Raw genomic sequence first — 16,976 nt, forward strand, 5'->3', positions numbered from 1 at the left:
GAGCCGGGTTCGATCCCTGGATTGGGAAGATCCCCTGGAGAAGGAAATGGCAACCTACTCCAGTACTCTTGCCTGGAGAATCTCATGGACGGAGGAGCCTGGTAGGCTACAGTCCATGGGGTCGCAAAGAGTCAGACACGACTGAGTGACTTCACTTTCACTTTGGCTTCCCCAGGTGGCTCAGATGTTAAAGCGTCTGCCTACAATGCGGGAGACCCAGGTTCGATCCCTGGGTTGGGAAGATTCTCTGGAGAAGGAAATGGCAACCCACTCCAGTACTCTTGCCTGGAAAATCCCATGGATGAAGGAGTGTGGTAGGCTACAGTCCATGGGGTCACAAAGAGTCGGTCAGGACTGAGCGACTTCACTAATGCAAGATGAGAAGGTGATAAGTGCATGAAGACAAGGTGGGCATCCTGGAGGAGGTGACATTTGAGCTAAGGAGTGATGAATGAGAAGGAGCTGGTCCAGAACAGTTGGGAGAACATATCCTGCCAGTGGGAGCAGCATGTGCAAAGGTCCTGAGGCAGGGGCATGCCTGGCAGGTGAAAGGAATAGAGAGATTAAAGATGTGGCTGAAGATTATTGAGGTGTGAGGTGGGGATGGAGGGCTGGAAGGTGAGTTCAGAGAGATTAAGTAGTGCATGGGGGCCTTATGGACTATGGGAAGATGTGATTTTTTTTTTCCTAAGTATATTGAGTAGCCATGGAAAGTTTTAGGATCCCTCAGGCTGTGTGTATGGTAAAAGGAACAGGGAGGAGGGGATTGCAGTCCAGACAGAAGGTGATGGTGACTTGGGCCAGGCAGGTGACTGAGGATGTAGGGAGAAGTGGTCTGATTTAAAAAACAAGTTGAAGGTGAAGCTTTGATAGCATTTGCTGATGGATGGAAATGAAGTGTGAGAGAAAGAGGGGGTCGAGAATGACTGGGGGCCTTCGGTTGGAGATCCTGAATGGCAGAGGTGCCATTTGTCAGGCTGGGAAGGGCTTGGTGCTGTGTGGGTTTGGAGGGAAGTTCAGGAACTAGGTTTGGGATGTGTAAGTTTGAGATGGCCCTTGGATGTCTGGCCTTCCCTGAAGTTCAGGAACTAGGTTTGGGATGTGTTAAGTTTGAGATGGCCCTTGGACGTCTGGCCTTCCCTGGTGGCTCAGATGGTAAAGAATCCATTTGCCAATGTAGGAAACCTGAGTTCTATCCCTGGGTTGGGAAGATCCCCTGGAGGAGGGCATGGCAACCCACTTCAGTATTCTGGCCTGGAGAATCCCGAGGGACAGAGGAGCTTGATGGGCCACAGTCCATGGGGGTCACACAGAGTCGGACACGACTGAGTGACTGACGCTGACCCGGACATCTAGGTGGAGTTGTCCAGTTGTCAGGAATCCAGCTGAGTCCACGATATACACTTGGGCTACACTTGGGCTGCAGAGACTGGTTGCAAATACATCGCAGTGAGTGTGGACAGAGCGGCAAGGCCACCTTGCTGTTCCCAACTTTCCTCTCTGAGACCTGCCCTGTGGAGCGCCGGTGAGTGTCTTCCTGGGAGAGCAGAGTCCGCAGGCGCCCAGGCTGCTGTGATATCCGTGGATGTCCTTTTGAGTGATGGGAAAGGATCCGACAGCCGCCTCTCTGCCCGCCTGCCCCTGCTTCGCTCCGTCCTGGGCTGTCCCCTCCAGCTTCCCCACTCAGAGGTTTCCCGTGTTCCACCCACGTGCGGTGGTGAGGGTGACCGGCAGGCCACCGTGCCACCTCCTGATCTGTGGACCGTGAAGTTGTTTTCACAGGGGGTTCCTTGTGGCTGTTGCCAGGTCAGCCTGGGGCAAGTCCTGGGGTCGGGGCAAACCTCAGTCTCCCTCAGGGGCTGGCTTTCATCCCCTCCCCACCCAAGTCCATTCCCCTGACTTCTCAGCGGTGCGTCCGTCCCACCCAACCAGGGCCAGGCCACTGTCATTGCTCATCAGCGTGGCTGCACCCCTCCACTCCGGTCCCCAGCGTTCGTGCTCAACCCCTGAAACCTAGTTCCTTGCAAAAACAGATGGCTCTTCTGCCACCATTTAAAAGCTGGGAGGGACGTCTCTGGATGGTCTAGCAATTAGGACTCCGTGCTTCCTCTGCAGGGGCATGAGTTTGATCCCTGGTCAGGGAACTGATATCCCATATGCTATGCAGCATGGCCAGAAAGCAAAACAACAACAAAACCCCCAAACGCTTTAAAAATAATAATAATAATAATAAAAGCTGGGAGACTTTGCTTTAAAAAAAAAAATCCTAATTTCTGGCTTCTCTTGGGGAAAACTCCTCCAGAACATCTGGCATCCTGGGCCTGCTGCCCTCCCACGTGGCCGCACTTCGAGGGGGTGAACAGCCGCCCCCTGCAGTGGTCGTGTGTTCACCTGTTCCCCACGACCGCCCCTGTCAGGCCCCACTTTTATTGTCTCACATCACAGAAGGGGGAAATGATTTCTCTGTTCCAAGCCCTTGAAAAAAGTGGCAGAATGACTGAGGTTCATCCACGCAGTAGCATTCTGGGCAGCCATGAAAGGAGAATGAGGATGTTGCCTGGGTTATGATATGGAGGGATCTTTAAGTTCAGTGGAAAAAGGAGGTCCAGGGCATCCTGTGTATGGTGCTATCTTTTGGTGTGAGTAAAGGGCAAAACAGGAATATATGTGTGTGTGTGTGCATAAATTTACATGTGTGTTTATTCTTTCCTAGCTTTATCGGGTATAATGGACATGTAACACTGTGTAAATTTAAGGTGTGCCACCTGCTTCTGTACACTTATATACTGCAAAATGATTGCCGTCATAGTGCAGCTTTAAGTATGTAATACAGTATTATTGCCTGTAATTGCTCTTCTGTACACTAGAACCCCAGAATTTATTTTTCTAATAACGGAAACTTGGTACTTTTTGACCAACATGTGTATGTTTATTTGGAAGTTTTCACAAGACACAAGGAGCTGTGGTTCCTGTGGGGGAGGGAGGGACTAGAGAGGTGGGGGCTGGGGTGTCGGAAACCCACTTTTCCAATTTTGACTATATATATATATTTTTTTTTTAATTAACAAATTAAAAAAATTTGGGGATTTGAGATCTTCGTTCCCCAACCAGGGATCGAACCCACGTCCCCTGGAGTGGGGGCGTGGAGTCCTAGTCACTGGGCTACCGGGAAAGTTCTATAGTTTGACTTTTGAGCCCTGCGAATAGTTATTATTTAAAGTTAAGTTTTTAAACAAGAAAAATAATGGGAAAATGAATTGCAGTCCACGAGGGTCCCCTGGGCGATGACGCAGGTGTGAGCACAGGTCCTTGGCGCAGGGCTTGTGTTGGTCTCCGCAGAGCCTGGCCGGGTAGGTGCTCCATAAAGAGTGCTGGCTGAACGGCCGGCCAAGTAGGTTTTTGCTTCTTTCCCGCCTGTGTCTAGGGCCGCGTTGGCACTTGAACTCCTGACCTTCCTTTTGTGCCACCTCCAGGGGACTGGCAGCGTGGAAGCTCACCTCTCCTTGTTTCTCTCTTCCAGGCATTCCTGCATCGCATCCGGCAGAATGCGGCAGACTCGGTGGAGAAGGGCCTGACGGAGGAGAACGTCAAGGTGGGGGTCTGGGCCCCCTGCTGTCCCTGCTGAGCAGAGCTGCCTTGCTCCCCCGGGTGATGCTCGGAGGGGGCGCGGGGGTGGGTTTGCTCCTCCGGGTGATGCTCAGAGTGGGTGTGGGGGTGGGGGTGGGTTTGCTCCCCCTGGTGATGCTCAGAGGGGGGCGCGGGCGTGGGTTTGGTCCCCTGGGTGATGCTCGGAGGGGGCGCCGGAGTGGAGGTAGGTGTGTCTACCCCCGCGGGCAGCTGGCTCTGCCCTCCCCCACCCTGCTTGCTCCCTGTTGCCCCCGGAGGCCCCTGGGTCCCGTGAGCGGACCATGCTGGGGGTCTGTGAGGAGGACTCGGCCTCGGGCCCCCACTCCCAGCTCAGGATTTTTCTCCCCTTGCTCAGTACAACAATCCTGTCTCCCAGCCTCCTCGCGCGGGGGCCCCTGGCTTGGTGCCAGTGGAAAATCCCTTCCCAAGCGCCCCTGGGAGCCTGGCACCTCCAGCTGCCCTCGTGGCAGCCCGGGGCCCCTGCCCTGCACTGGGCATTAAGTGCGAGGCAGAGTGGATGAGTAACTGGGTCCAGGCTTCATCTTGGCTGTGGCTCTGGGGAGTTTCAGGAGGAAGTCAATAGGCCTTCTGTGTGCTCAGTACGGGCCCCAGAGGTCCCCAGGCCTGGCTTTCCAGTGTGATCTCACTCTCTGAGAAGCCGCCTCCAGCCCTTTGGGGCTCTGGGGTCCTGGTGCCTGGAGAGAGGGGGAGCTGGGGCAGGGTGGGAGTCAGCTGTGCCCAGCATGTACAGCTCATAAAGGGCTTGGTCACTCCGGACATCCCTCTGCATACATCCAAGGTTGATAGCCGCCTTGTACATTGTACATTGATAATTCTGAGTTGAGTATTTTGGATAAGAAAGCTGAGACTCAGAGATGTAAAGAGACCTACACAGGGTCAGTGCATGGCTGGTTCCTGGTAGGGCTGGCATTGAACCTTTTATGCATTCATTCAGAAAGCAAATATTTACTGAGTCCCTACTGTTCATTAGTCTATTTATTACAGTCTGTTTATTTATTGGCTTCCCTGGTGGCGCAGTGGGTAAAGAACCTACCTGCAATGCAGGAGGCGCAGGAGACTCAGGTTCAATCTGTGGGTCCCTGGAGGAGGGCATGGCTACCCCCTCCTGTATTCTTGCCTGGAGAGTCCTATGGGCTGAGGAACCTGGCGGGCTACAGTCCACAGCATTGCAGAGAGGGCACGACTGGAATAACTGGGCACATTTATTTATTACATCTTAACAGTATGCATTATAATTAAGAATTGTAATTTATTGCAGTTTGAAAAAATTACCTTTTTTATGAGGTATAATTCATGTAAAGCAAAGGGTCCAATCCTGAGTGCAGCTCCTCAGTACATGCCTCCTCCCCAAAGACAAGCACTGACTTCTGGCGGCGCTGGCTGCCTTTGCCTTTTCTCGAACCGTGTATAAAAACGATCCTTTTGTGGAGCCTGGAGTCTTTTGCTCACTGTTACGTCTGTGAGCCTTGCCCTCGTTGTTTGGTGTAGCTGGGAGTCACTGCTGTTCGTTGCTGTGCAGCAATCCATAGTACGCATGCATCACTGTTGACTCCTTCATTCTCCTTTCGGTGGCTATGTCTGCAATTTCCAGGTTTTGGCTGTGATGACTGTTCTCATCTGTCTTTGGGGGGACACAGGCTCTCATTTCTTTGGGGTGTATGCTCAGGAGACAGATAAACTTATTTTGAAATTCTGCAGCCGTTCCTTGACGTGAGTGTAAGAATAGGGTTTATCCTATGGGTCTTTAAGCACATTCAGCCATGTGAGCTGGACAGAACAAGAAAGAGAAAAATAACCCAACAGTGCGGGTGATTCTTCCAGCCACTTCATGTGAGCAGTGTCCCCCAGGATAAGGCCGAGGAGGAAGAGGGTCTCTGGCCCTCTGGGACTTCGGCTTTGACGCGTGGTCTCCTGCCCCTTGGCCCTCACTGCCCACCCTCAGGAGTCTACAGACTGTCTGCTGCCTTTGCAGGGTGTATGGGGTTGGTCTTCATTCCTCAGGGGGCCTTGACTCCAGCGTCACCTTTGCAGAGCGGCTGTCCTTGGCCCTCTGTGTTTAAACGCGCAAACTCCTCCTCCTGCCCCACCCTGGGATTCCCTTCCTGATTTACTTTTGTCCTGAGGCTTCTTGTCACCTGGAAAACTGGCACACAGTGGGGGCTCAGTTAGTACTCGCTAAAGGAATGACTGTGGAAGAAACCCTAGAAGGAGCTGTAAGCCGCAGTGACTGGTGATCCAGGCTGCTAGCTGCTGCGGGTGGGAAGTGGGGGAAGAGGGACTTGGCGTTGTATTTATTGGGGTGCTCAAAAAGACCTTTCTGTTCCTATAATATTTTGATTTTTGAACCCTGTGAATGTCTTCTTCAAAATTAAATGAAAAAATGCACCTGTTTTTTTTTTTTAAAAAAAAGGCAAAGAAAGGAATTTCACGGTTCAAAGGGCCTAGAGTCAATGGAAATTCTCCCTTAGTTGTTCTTAGAGGCCTTGTTGGTTCCCAGTTGGAGTTACTGTCCAGGAGTCTCTGCTTCTGCCAGCGCAGAGCAGAGTGGCCTTTGTGTGTGTGTTACCTTACACAGATGGATCCATACTGGAATTCCAGGTGGCGCCATGATTCCCCCCCCACCCCCAGCCCCCACTTGACAGTATGCAATCAAGGATCATCCCAGGGCTCCAGATAACCTGCAGGTTCTTTTCACAGGCTCAGAGTATTTCAGAATATGGGATGTATTTAAATATAACCAGTCCAGCTGTTTAACTATTTCACAAGTCCCCTTCAACACATGCTTAGCTTTCCTCTGGTCTTCTGCTACTGCAGGTAAAGCTGCCGTATATGGTCTTGGCCATCCACCCAGTTCTCAACCTTGGTGCGGTGAACATGTTGGGCTGGCCCTCTTTGCCCTCCAGGGGGCTGTTCTGTGTCTGTCTCGTAGAATGTTCAGCTGCATCCCTGACCTCTACCTTTCAGACACTAGGAGCGTCCTGATTTGTTACAGCTGAGTTCGTCACAATCGAAAATCCCCCCATACATTGGCAAATGTCTCCCGGGAGGCAAAACTGTCCCTGGTTGGAAATGACTGATCAAAAGGTTCAATTCTAACATACAGACTTGCCGGCCCAGACTGTGCATTTCAAACTTTATAGGTTCTTCTGGGGGAAACAAACACTCTTGTATGGTTTGTGAGGGTTTAAATGGCATTTTGATCTTCCTTCCCTATAGTATTTTCTTTTATCACATCATTTTAATTGGTGTCTGGAACTACCTTCACCATTTAAAAAAATCAGTCCTATGGTTGGACATACCAGGTACGTGTCTTAGACTGTGATGAATGTCACAGTATATGATCTTCCGCACGCCGAGTGTGAAGTTCACATCCATCTGCTGCTTCACTGGACTGCATGACCTTGGGAAAGTTAATAATTTTCTCTGAGCCTCTGTTCTTCATCTGTGAACTAGGGATGAGAATCATTCCTGCCTCATGGAGTTATACTGAGGATTAGATGCGATAAATGCACATGAAGTTCTTAGCGCAGGATTAGGCGTTAGTCCTGCCTGGTGAATGTTGGCAGTATTTTTGTTATTACTGTGATTTCTGTGAGTCCATTTCCCTGTGCCCTCCTCACCTGCACTGGGGGGTTATGTATTTTTTAAGGCTTCATTTTGCTCTCCCTCTGAGCCTGGATTGATGCTGTCCCTGGGCCTCGTGTTCCCCTTGCAGATCCTGTTCTCAAACATCGAAGACATCCTGGAGGTTCATAAGGATTTCCTGGAGGCCTTGGAGTTTTGCTTGCATCCGGAGCCTCAGTCTCAGCACGAACTTGGGAATGTGTTCTTAAAATTTGTGAGTACAATGCCCCAGCCCCTGTCGGAGCCTGTAGCTTTAGGGAATGGGCTTCTCCTTGGGTCCCCTTGACCAGTTTCACTTGCAGGCCTGTCTGGGTGATGGAGAGGCCGGTGGGCAGGCGGGCCCAACCTCTGTCCCTGCAACAGTGGGCAGAGTGTCGAACCCAGTGGACCAAGGGTCTTATTAGCTGGCTCCCCTCCCTTCGGTGTCACCTGGAGGTGGTTCCCCCTTCCCTCAGAGCTCTTGGCTGAATGACTGCATTCTGGGGTTCCTGTGGCCTCCTGGCTTGGCGGGGCCCCGGGGTGGACTTGGGTCAGACACACCGGTGTTTGAGTCCTGGCCGGCCCACCCGCTGGCCAGTGAGGGTGTCTGACCCCTGGGCGCCCACTGGGACTGCCGGACAGGGAGGCTGCATCTGGTTGTCATGGCCGCTGTCTTCCCAAGTCACTTAGAATTGGGGTGGGGGTGGCTGGAGGAAGACGGTGGGGCTTAGCCCGCAGGAGGCACCTGCTTTTCCACACCTGCTCGTCCTGTGCCGCCCAGGACCCTCCCCACCAGGAGGAAACCTGCTCTGGATTCGTGGGCAGAGGCCTGGGCCAAACTCCTCTGCTCCCTTAGCCTCAGTTTCCTCCTCTGATTGACAGGTAGGGATAATGATGCCTCCTTGGGTCGATGGAAAGACTCAAAGAGGTAAAACGATCAAACGTGTAGCCTAGGGCAGCGGTTCTCAACCAGGGGATGATTTTGCCCCCAGGGGATGTTTGGCCACATCTGGGGACACTTCTGGTTGTCCCAGCTCGGGGAGGGGGCCATGCTACTGGCTCCTAGTGCGGGGAGGCCAGACATGGGTCAGCCCATAACCCACAGGACGGTCCCCACAACAGAGGCTTATCCTGCCTCAAGTGTCAGCAGAAACGAGATGAGAGGCTTTGGCCTGGAGCAGGGACTTAGTCCATGTTGGTGCTTACTTCCGTTGTCACTGTCATCGTCGCGAGCTCCCTTCTCCAGGGTGTCACTTCCAGATGGTCCGAGACGAGGAGGGCAGAGCCGGGCTGCTCATGGGCGACGTGAGCCTCTGCAGGTTGTTTTAACTCGTCTGTGCCTCGATGTTCTCACCTGTAGAATGGGTATAAAACTAGACCTGACCCGTGATGTTGTTGAGGATCAGGTTTGTTAACATAAGGGAGGAGAGGGCTCAGAACAGCACACTGGGAAGTGCTCACTAAATGCTGGATGTTAGCTGTCCATGTGGCTTCCGTTCCTCAGTGTTTGAAATTGGATGAACATGAGAGTGAGACGGGGCACAGGTCAGCCGGGCACTCAGGGAGGGCGAGGAGCAGGGCAGGGACGTGATCTGCTCTTGGGGCCGCTGCAAGGCCTGGCGGGGGCGGGGGAGGCGGGGAGACCAGGAGGAGGTCACTGCACGTGTGAGACGCTGGTGCCCTTGGGCAGGGTGGCGTCCATACGGGTGGTGAGAGGGGCAAGCGGCAGGACTGGCTCTGGACACATATCTTTTACTTGTTTATTTATTTTTTTATCTTTTTTTTTTGGCTGCTCCTTGTGGCTTGCAAATCTTAGTTCCTTGACCAGGGATGGAACCTTGGCCTCAGCAGTGAAAGCACAGAATCCTAAACACCGGACTGCCAGGGAACTCCCCAGGACACGTATCCTGAATAGGAAAATAAAAAGGATTGGGGAGCAGTCTTCCATTTAGGGTCAGAGCAAGGAGTGAACCCCCATTGCTCCGGAGCCAGACTGCTTCAGTTTGATTCCCTGTTCTACCACTGAAAAGCTGAGTGGCTTTGGGCAAGTCACTTCACCTCTCTGGGCCGCCATCTCTGACTCTGTAAAACGGGGGTGATGATAGTACCTGCCGTGGGGTACCGTCACGAGGGTGAAATGAGTTAATTTGAGTGAAGCACTGAAATCTGGCCTGGTGTGAGTGTCAGCTGTGGGTGTTACCCCAGCTGAGGACCAGGGAAGGCTTCCGGGAGGCGGTGGCATTGCTGGGGCGGCCTGTTAAGGGATGGCATCTGAGCTGGAAGTGGAACAGTCCATACTTGAGCTGAGGGCGGGGAAGGGGTCCTCAAGGTGCATTATCCAGCTTGCCACTAACCCCTGGGTCCCCCGACTTCTCTGCCTGAGCTGCAGAGGCGTGGTAAGCAGGTTTAACGGACCAGCCAGCGAGGTCTCTGGATCGTGAGTCCCCACCGGGGCTCATTTGCTCAGAGATGCGGGGATGGCTGGAGGAAAGAAGGTGGGGAGTTTGGAGCCCAGGACGCAGCCCTCTTCGTGCCCTCCTGTGCGCACCCTGCAGCCCTCCTCGCGTGGCCTCAGCAAACTGGACGATCGTGGCGGCAGTGTTTATCCTCAGAACCTTGACGTGTTGGCAGTGGACGTTCAGGCCTTTGTGGGGAGCCAAACAAACTTATTTAAGAGGGAAATTTGCATCATTACTGGGTTTGGAAAGTGAGTGTCTCTTGCTATTAAAAATAAATGCAGTAGAAGCCAAGCTGTGTTACGGCATTCCTTCCAGAAACTTCTGCCCACCTGCGTCTCTGAGCTGACGCCTGCTCAGGTGAACAGTTGGAGAAGGAAATGGCAACCCACTCCAGTGTTCTTGCCTGGAGAATCCCAGGGACAGAGGAGCCTGGTGGGCTGCAGTCTGTGGGGTTGCATAGAGTCGAACACGACTGAAGTGACTTAGCAGCAGAATCAGCAGCAGCAGGTGAACAGCATCAGACTGGCTTTGGTGCCCCACAGCTTGCTGAGACCCTCCCTTGAAATTACTGAAACAGCTGAAAGCAGAGTCCGCTTTCTCAGTGGGTGACTCGGAGTTTTTAACTTAAACTCATCTTTTTCATTAAAATATTGCCGTCGTCACCCCGCGTCCCCCATGCTCGCAGAGGATGCCACTGAATTCTTTTTAAAAGGGGCCACTGCTTTAGGTTGGGTTTCCGGAAGCCCAAGGCCTGTGTGCAGGGGGCCTTGTTGGAAGCAGTTCAAGAAGAAGGTTGCAGTCTCCACTCGGCCTGACCCCATCCAGGGTTGGGGGAATGCTGGAACTGGGGGTGCCTCTTCCTTCAGGTCACCCCAAATTGCCACGAGGGAATGGGGCTTCTGCACCCCTGTTGGATGGGGGCCGTCCTGGGGAGTGGGTGGACAGCCTCAGGCAGGCCAGGTGGCTGTCTCAGGCTGAGGGTGGTCCTCAGGGAGGGATGCACGGATGGGGCACGCCTACCACCGCATCCCTGAGGACCCCAAAGGGAGGGAGCACCCGGGCCAGCAGGACCGCACAAGGATGGTGGGGTGGCGATTGGGAACAGAGCTCTGCGGTCAAGGAAGGGGCATCTCAGACCCCGTGAAGGGCCCTGGCTTACAGACCAGCCCACCCCTGCTGCCCAGTCAGTGGACGGCGGGGAACTCCATCACCCCCTCACCTCAGGCCCAACCCCCAGCTACTGAGATGATCACAAACTAGCATTCAGTCAACTTTCTCTGTCCCAGGTGTTGTTCTGAGTGCTTTATATATATTAATTCATTACAACATCACAACATTTAACCGTGGGTGCTATTATTATACCCACTTTACAGGTGCAGAAACTGAGGCCCAGAGAGGCTTAAGTCAGTGTGCAAGCTTACCCAGCCAGTAAGTAAGTGTTGGAGCTGGGATCTGAGCCACAGTCGTCTGATTATGAGTCTTGTGTTTTTCACCGTTCTACATGATAAAGTCTCTTAATAGTATCATTAAGCACCTACTGTGCGCCAGCCACTGTTCTTGGCCCTGAAGTTGGTGCCCTAAATAAGACAGACTTGCCTTTTGCTGCCATGAGGCTCTTAGACTGAAGATGTGGAGGGTCCTTCAGTTGAGAGAGGATGTCACTGCAGACAGGGATGTGGATTTGTGAAGAATATACGATGCCTGTGTGAGGAGTAACTCTCCTTGAGGTTGTATGAAAGTTGGCAGTCAAGAATAGGGTTGCTAGATTGGGCAAATAAAAACACCTAGGAGGGGTGAGATAAATTTGGATTTCAGGTAAACAGCAGATTATATTTTAATATAAGTATGCTTCATATGGGCTTCTCAGGTAGCTCATTGGTGAAGAATCTGCCTGCTAATGCAGGAGATGTGGCTTTGATCCCTGGGTTGGGAAGATCCCCTGGAGAAGGAAATGGCAACCCAAGCCAGTATCCTTGCCTGGAAAATCCCATGGACAGAGGAGCCTGGTAGGCTACAGTCCATGGGGTTGCAAAGAGTTGCACACGACTGAGTGACTGAGCACGCATGCAGCACGTGTCTCATACAATGTTTGGTACAGACTTATCCTAGAACAGATTCATGGTTTATCTGAGGGCACTCAGCTCAGTGTCTTGTGTTTTATCTGGCCATCCTGGTCAGGGAAGGCCTCTGTGAGGTGCTGAAGTGGGGGATCTTGGGGGAGGATATTCCACATGGAGAGGAGGCTGGGACTGGGGGCCTTGGCTGGAGCAGGCTTGGTCCACAGGGGGCAGGCAGGGAGGCCAGCATGGCTGGAGCAGAGTGAGTGATGGAGGCAGACCAGGGGTGTCATGGGGCAGGGGGTGGCAATCCCGCAGGGACTGCATTCTAAGAGTTGGCGGGTTTAGCAGGATGTGGTGTGGTCAGCTCTGTGGACAGGCAGATGATCGGTTGGGGAAAGTGACCTGAATATCACACTCCTCTTCCCACCAGAGGTGTCTGCATGGCTAGCTCCTTCCCTTCTCCGAGTCTCAGTCTTTGTGGGTGTGAAGTGTGGTTGGGAGCAGATGGTCTCCGCGGAGCTAGTAACCCCCCTCCCCACCCCCGGGTACTGTGGACAGCAGACACCGCTGCTGACGACCCTTGAGCCCTCCCTGGGGGCTCGACCCTCTCCCGCAGCTGTCCCCAGTGGGCAGCCGTCCCCTTCTCTTCCTTCACAGCCCAAACCCCCAGCCACGTGCTCCCCATCTCCCACATCTGTGTGTACACAACTGTGTGTCCATTTCCTCCTGGCCAAACAATCAAAGCCCCATGTGGGGCCCCTAGGAGGAAACGGAACGCTTGGCCTCTTCGTTGTCAAAGGCAGCATTTTCACATTTGTTGCATCTTGAGCCTGAGATGCAGCTGGGATTGGGCTCCGTAAATGGAGATGGGAGTGATGAAACTCGGCATGGTTTTGAAGAGGGGATGTTGTCAGTTGCTAAATTTAACTTCTCCGAGCCTCAGACCTTGGTCCCCTGCCCTTTTCAGTACGGAAGGAGAGGATGAGGGTGTGTCAGAGAAGGGGCTCAGGCAATGAGGAATGACAAACCTGTGGAGATCTTCCCACTTACTCCCCTTTCATGCATCCATGGCAGACATCACTAATCAATAACAGCATTCTCCACGGGGCTCCAGAGTTCTTCCCGCTAGTGTTTCAGCCAGCATTCCTTACTGATTGGGGTTGGCATGTGAAGATGAATGGATCTGGGCTGTGCTTTTTGGTCCAGGCCCTTCATGGTGCAGATAGAGATGAACAGGGAGACTGTGTCATCTCACCAGGCTTGGATCCATTTTTTCATTTTCTTCCCCTTTTAGAATGTGCGTATATTAGGACTGTCTTCACTGCAAGTGACGAAAACAACTCAAATAGGCTTAAACAACAACAAAAGGACTTAATTGGCTTATACAAATGACATAGTCAGTGTCGGCTGACATCAGGTATAGCTGGATCCAGGATCCCATGTGATGTTTTCAGAACGTGGTCTTTATCTTTAGGCTCTGCTTTCCTCTGTTTTGCTTTTATTTCTTGGAGTGGTGGCAGAGATGGTCCTCAGCAGTGTCAGGGTGACAGTCTGCTCACTTAGAAACAAAAGTTCAAAGGGAGCTTCTCTTTGCAATAATTCCAACGTGAGTCCTTGAGGGCTCTCCGGGACTTGGGTCACGTGACCACTGCTGCCAGGACTGGGAGCTCTTTGACTGATTTGGCCTGGGCCACATGCTCACCCCTGGTGCCTGGGGGTGCAGTCGAGTCAGTGGGGTCAGAGTGTAGGAGGCAGGTGCCCGGGGGAAACACTGGGGCCTGAGACCACAGCCAGGGGCCCTGGGTGCTGAGTGGGTGAGACAACATGCAGGCTGACCATAAGCTGAGGCTGCGCTGTGGTGGACCAGAAGCAGAGTGAGGCTGGGGTGAGGGTCTCGGGCACCACACAGCTCCCCCGGCTGCGCCCTTGCTTCATTCATCAAGTAGTTGTCTCTTCTCCATTTGGGACTTCCGTCCTCCCTGGCATCGCAGCCGTGACCTCAGCAGGGGCAAACCCTGCCTCCAAGGAGATCCTAGTCCAGGGGGTGGTTGTGGGGAGATGGACAGTGCAAAAATGAGACAGCAGACCTGCTGGCGGGCAGGAGTCCCCATATTTCACACAATCCGCCTGGTGCCTTCCTTGGCGCCCCACCCCAGACCTACGAGTCCACTTCACTGTCTTCCTCCTGACTCTGCCCGTCTCTTTTTTGCCATCAAAACCTGCCCATCCACTGCCCCGCCTGTCATAGTATAGATGGGTTCACCAATGGGATAGTGAATTTGCAGATATAATAGCAATAGTCATCATGGCAATGTCAACAACAGCAATGATCGTGGTGGTTGATAGTCAAGGAGCCCTTACTGGGCACTCTTTTACACATTAACTATAAATTCACCTGATGACCCTCACAACAAGCTTATTACCGGGAGGTCATCACTGTCGATAATTTATAGGCACGAATGCAGAGGCTCTGAAATTTTACGAGGTCACAGAGCTGGGAAGCTGGGCTGTGAACCTGGGTGGTCTGGTTGTAGAACCTGGGCTTGCCCTTGGAGGCTGATGCTGCTGGTGGTCACCGAGGCTTTGCTTGCTGTCTTACCTTGGAGCTGTACCAATAGCAGAGCCTGTAGGCTCTTGGCTGTAGAGCCAGACATCAGTATGGGGGTTTAGAGAGGTCGAATCCTGTTCTGCCGCTTCGCTAGGGGTGAGGCCCTGGAAACCAGCCTTTCCTTGGTTTCCCACGTGTGAGGGGTCGAATACAGTCGTCCGCGTGTCAGGGGATTGTGAGATGTGAGTGAGTCCGCCCGCATTCCAGGAGAGTGTAGGGTGGCCGGTCCTGACACCTCAATCAGCTCAGATGGTGCACACGGAGCCCCAGAGGGAGCTTACTGATTCCGAAACCTCCGCCCACTGGCAGGATGACTGCGGCTTATTTAGAAACAAGACGAGTTGCTTACCTTGCAGACCCACCTCTTCCTTCCTAAGCTTCTTGGGGTCTCCCAGCCACCCCCCAGCCCAAGGTCAAGACCTGTCAGCCCTTCCTGCCCTGTGGCCTTCCCCAGGACATCCTTGTTTGGGGTTTGGCGGAATGGGAGGAGGTATCCTTTAAGCCTTTGGGAACTGAGACTGCTCGGTGGAGAGCTTCCTGCGAAGACAGCTCCTGGCTGCTCCAGTCCCAGAAACCTTGACTGATGGTTACAGACCTGCTGACCCACAGGTGACCTCTAGCCTCTAAAGAACCTAGCCTTGGGCTCAGGGACTTCTGGAGGTCAAGAGAGCTATCCCCCGTCTCAGCAATGCCACTGCTGCATGGCAGCGACCAGAGATCTACGTGTTCTCCCAAATTCCTGAGTCTTATATAGACTCTTGTGGTTCATATACATAGGGCATTGTGCATAGCAGGTGTGTGAGTTCATTCATTAAGTGTTCACTGCGGGCCTACTGTGTGCCAGACACTGTGCTGGGACCTAGGGACCTCTCAGTGAACTAGAGGATGTGGTCACTGCCTTCAGGGAGCCGACGGCCAAGTGGGAAAGGACAGATGATGAACAGATAATCTAGATAATTCCAGATGGTGGGAATGCTATAAAGAAAAGGAAGATGGCCGTGGAGGAGTGATAGAGAACACTTGGGTGGCCACTTTAGCCAGGATGGTCCAGGTATCATTTGAGGAGGTGGCATTTGAGTTGCGACCCCAATGGTGCAGAGTTGCCAGGCTTTGGGCAAGAGTGTTCCAGGCAGAAAGAAGACAAGAGCAAAGGCCGAGAGGTAGAAACAGGCTTGGCAAATCTAAGGAGCAGATAGCAGGCCAGTGAGAAAGGCAGGGTCACACTGGCTGACCCTTGAAGGCTATAGTGAAGTGTTGGGTTTCATTCCTAGTGTAACAGGACACCACTGCAAGGGTTTTAAGCCGTGGTGTGACACAATCGGATTTGCGTTTTGATTGTAAAGACATTTATTGAGCACTTACTGTATGGTGAAACCGTACCTTTTAAATCATTCAACTAAGAACACCATGAGCTAGGGACTATAATTAATTCCACCTTAACAGATGAGGAAACCAAGGCACAGAGAGGTCGGCTAGCTTGCCCCAGTTCACGGCTGGAAATACAGAGCCAGGGTGCAAGTCCAGTCTGCCTGGCTTGAGCCCGTATCCTTGACCCTGGGCCATGCTGCTGCCTGGGAGGTTGCTGGGTGCAGAACTGGGGCGAGAGTGGAGGTGGGAGGTCAGTGGGAGCTCCTTCAGCTGAAACCCCGCCTGCTGGGTATCTCTCAGGGTCTGGAGTCGTCCTTTCATCCCGGACCCCGCTCATCTCCGAGCATCTGCCTTCCTGCTGTGAGCTGTTCCCCACAGGCTCTGTCCTTGTCTTGCAGAAGGACAAGTTCTGCGTGTACGAGGAGTACTGCAGCAACCATGAGAAGGCCCTGCGGCTGCTTGTGGAGCTCAACAAGATCCCCGCCGTGCGCGCTTTCCTTCTGGTAAGTCAGCCGCAGCCCCAGCGCCCCCGTTCTCTCTGCCTCAGCCCTGCAGGTCCACGCAGACCCGCACCGCCTGACCCCTCCTTGGCCAGGGCGGTCTGGGTGCAGCAGGGACGTTCTCGGTGAAGGCCTAATGGTGACTCACTTTCGCCTTTGTGGGTCTTACAGCCTCTGTCGCAACAGCTCTACCCTGCCACTATAGTGTGAGAGCAGCCATAAGTCATATGGAGAAATGAGCTGTGTTCCAACCAAACTTTATTTATCAAGAGAGATACAGGGGACTGGATTGGCCGTAGGGCCAAATCGACCAATTCCTGGTCTAAAGTAATGATCCTGATAAAACTGATAACAACAGTAGTAGTAATTATATTATTGTGTGTGTGTGTTACTTGCTAAGTCGTGTCCAACTCTTTGTGACCCTATGGACTGTAGCCTGCCTGTCTCCTCTGTCCATGGGATTCCACCGGCGAGAATACTGCAGTGGGCTGCCATTTCCTTCTTCAGGGGATCTTCCCGACCCAGGGGATGAACCCAGGTCTCCTGCATTGCAGGCAGATTCTTTACCATCTGAGCTATCAGGAAAGCCCCAATTGGATTATTAGGATTATTAATTGTAAGTGGAAGAAAATCTCGTTAAAATTGGCTTAAGGAAAAAAAATGACTAGTTCACTCCTCTGGAAGTCTAAGACCTAAGAGGGCTTCAGGTACAGCAGAGTCTAGGTGTTCC

At 52.8% G+C, this 16,976-nt stretch overlaps 1 protein-coding gene across 5 annotated transcripts in view; it reads left to right on the forward strand.

Annotated features, from left to right (window-relative positions):
• PREX1 (phosphatidylinositol-3,4,5-trisphosphate dependent Rac exchange factor 1) overlaps nucleotides 1-16,976 on the forward strand; it is a 185,440-nt gene that overhangs the window by 73,984 nt on the left and 94,480 nt on the right. For all 5 annotated transcript variants that reach the window (XM_025263322.3, XM_025263324.3, XM_025263326.3 and 2 more), the window contains exons 2-4: nucleotides 3,521-3,592; nucleotides 7,364-7,486; nucleotides 16,145-16,249. In XM_025263322.3, the coding sequence (XP_025119107.2) occupies nucleotides 3,521-3,592; nucleotides 7,364-7,486; nucleotides 16,145-16,249 (300 nt within the window). The remainder of the gene's footprint in view (nucleotides 1-3,520; nucleotides 3,593-7,363; nucleotides 7,487-16,144; nucleotides 16,250-16,976) is intronic.

Source organism: Bubalus bubalis, chromosome 14, assembly GCF_019923935.1.
Source record: "Bubalus bubalis isolate 160015118507 breed Murrah chromosome 14, NDDB_SH_1, whole genome shotgun sequence".
NCBI lineage: Eukaryota > Metazoa > Chordata > Mammalia > Artiodactyla > Bovidae > Bubalus > Bubalus bubalis.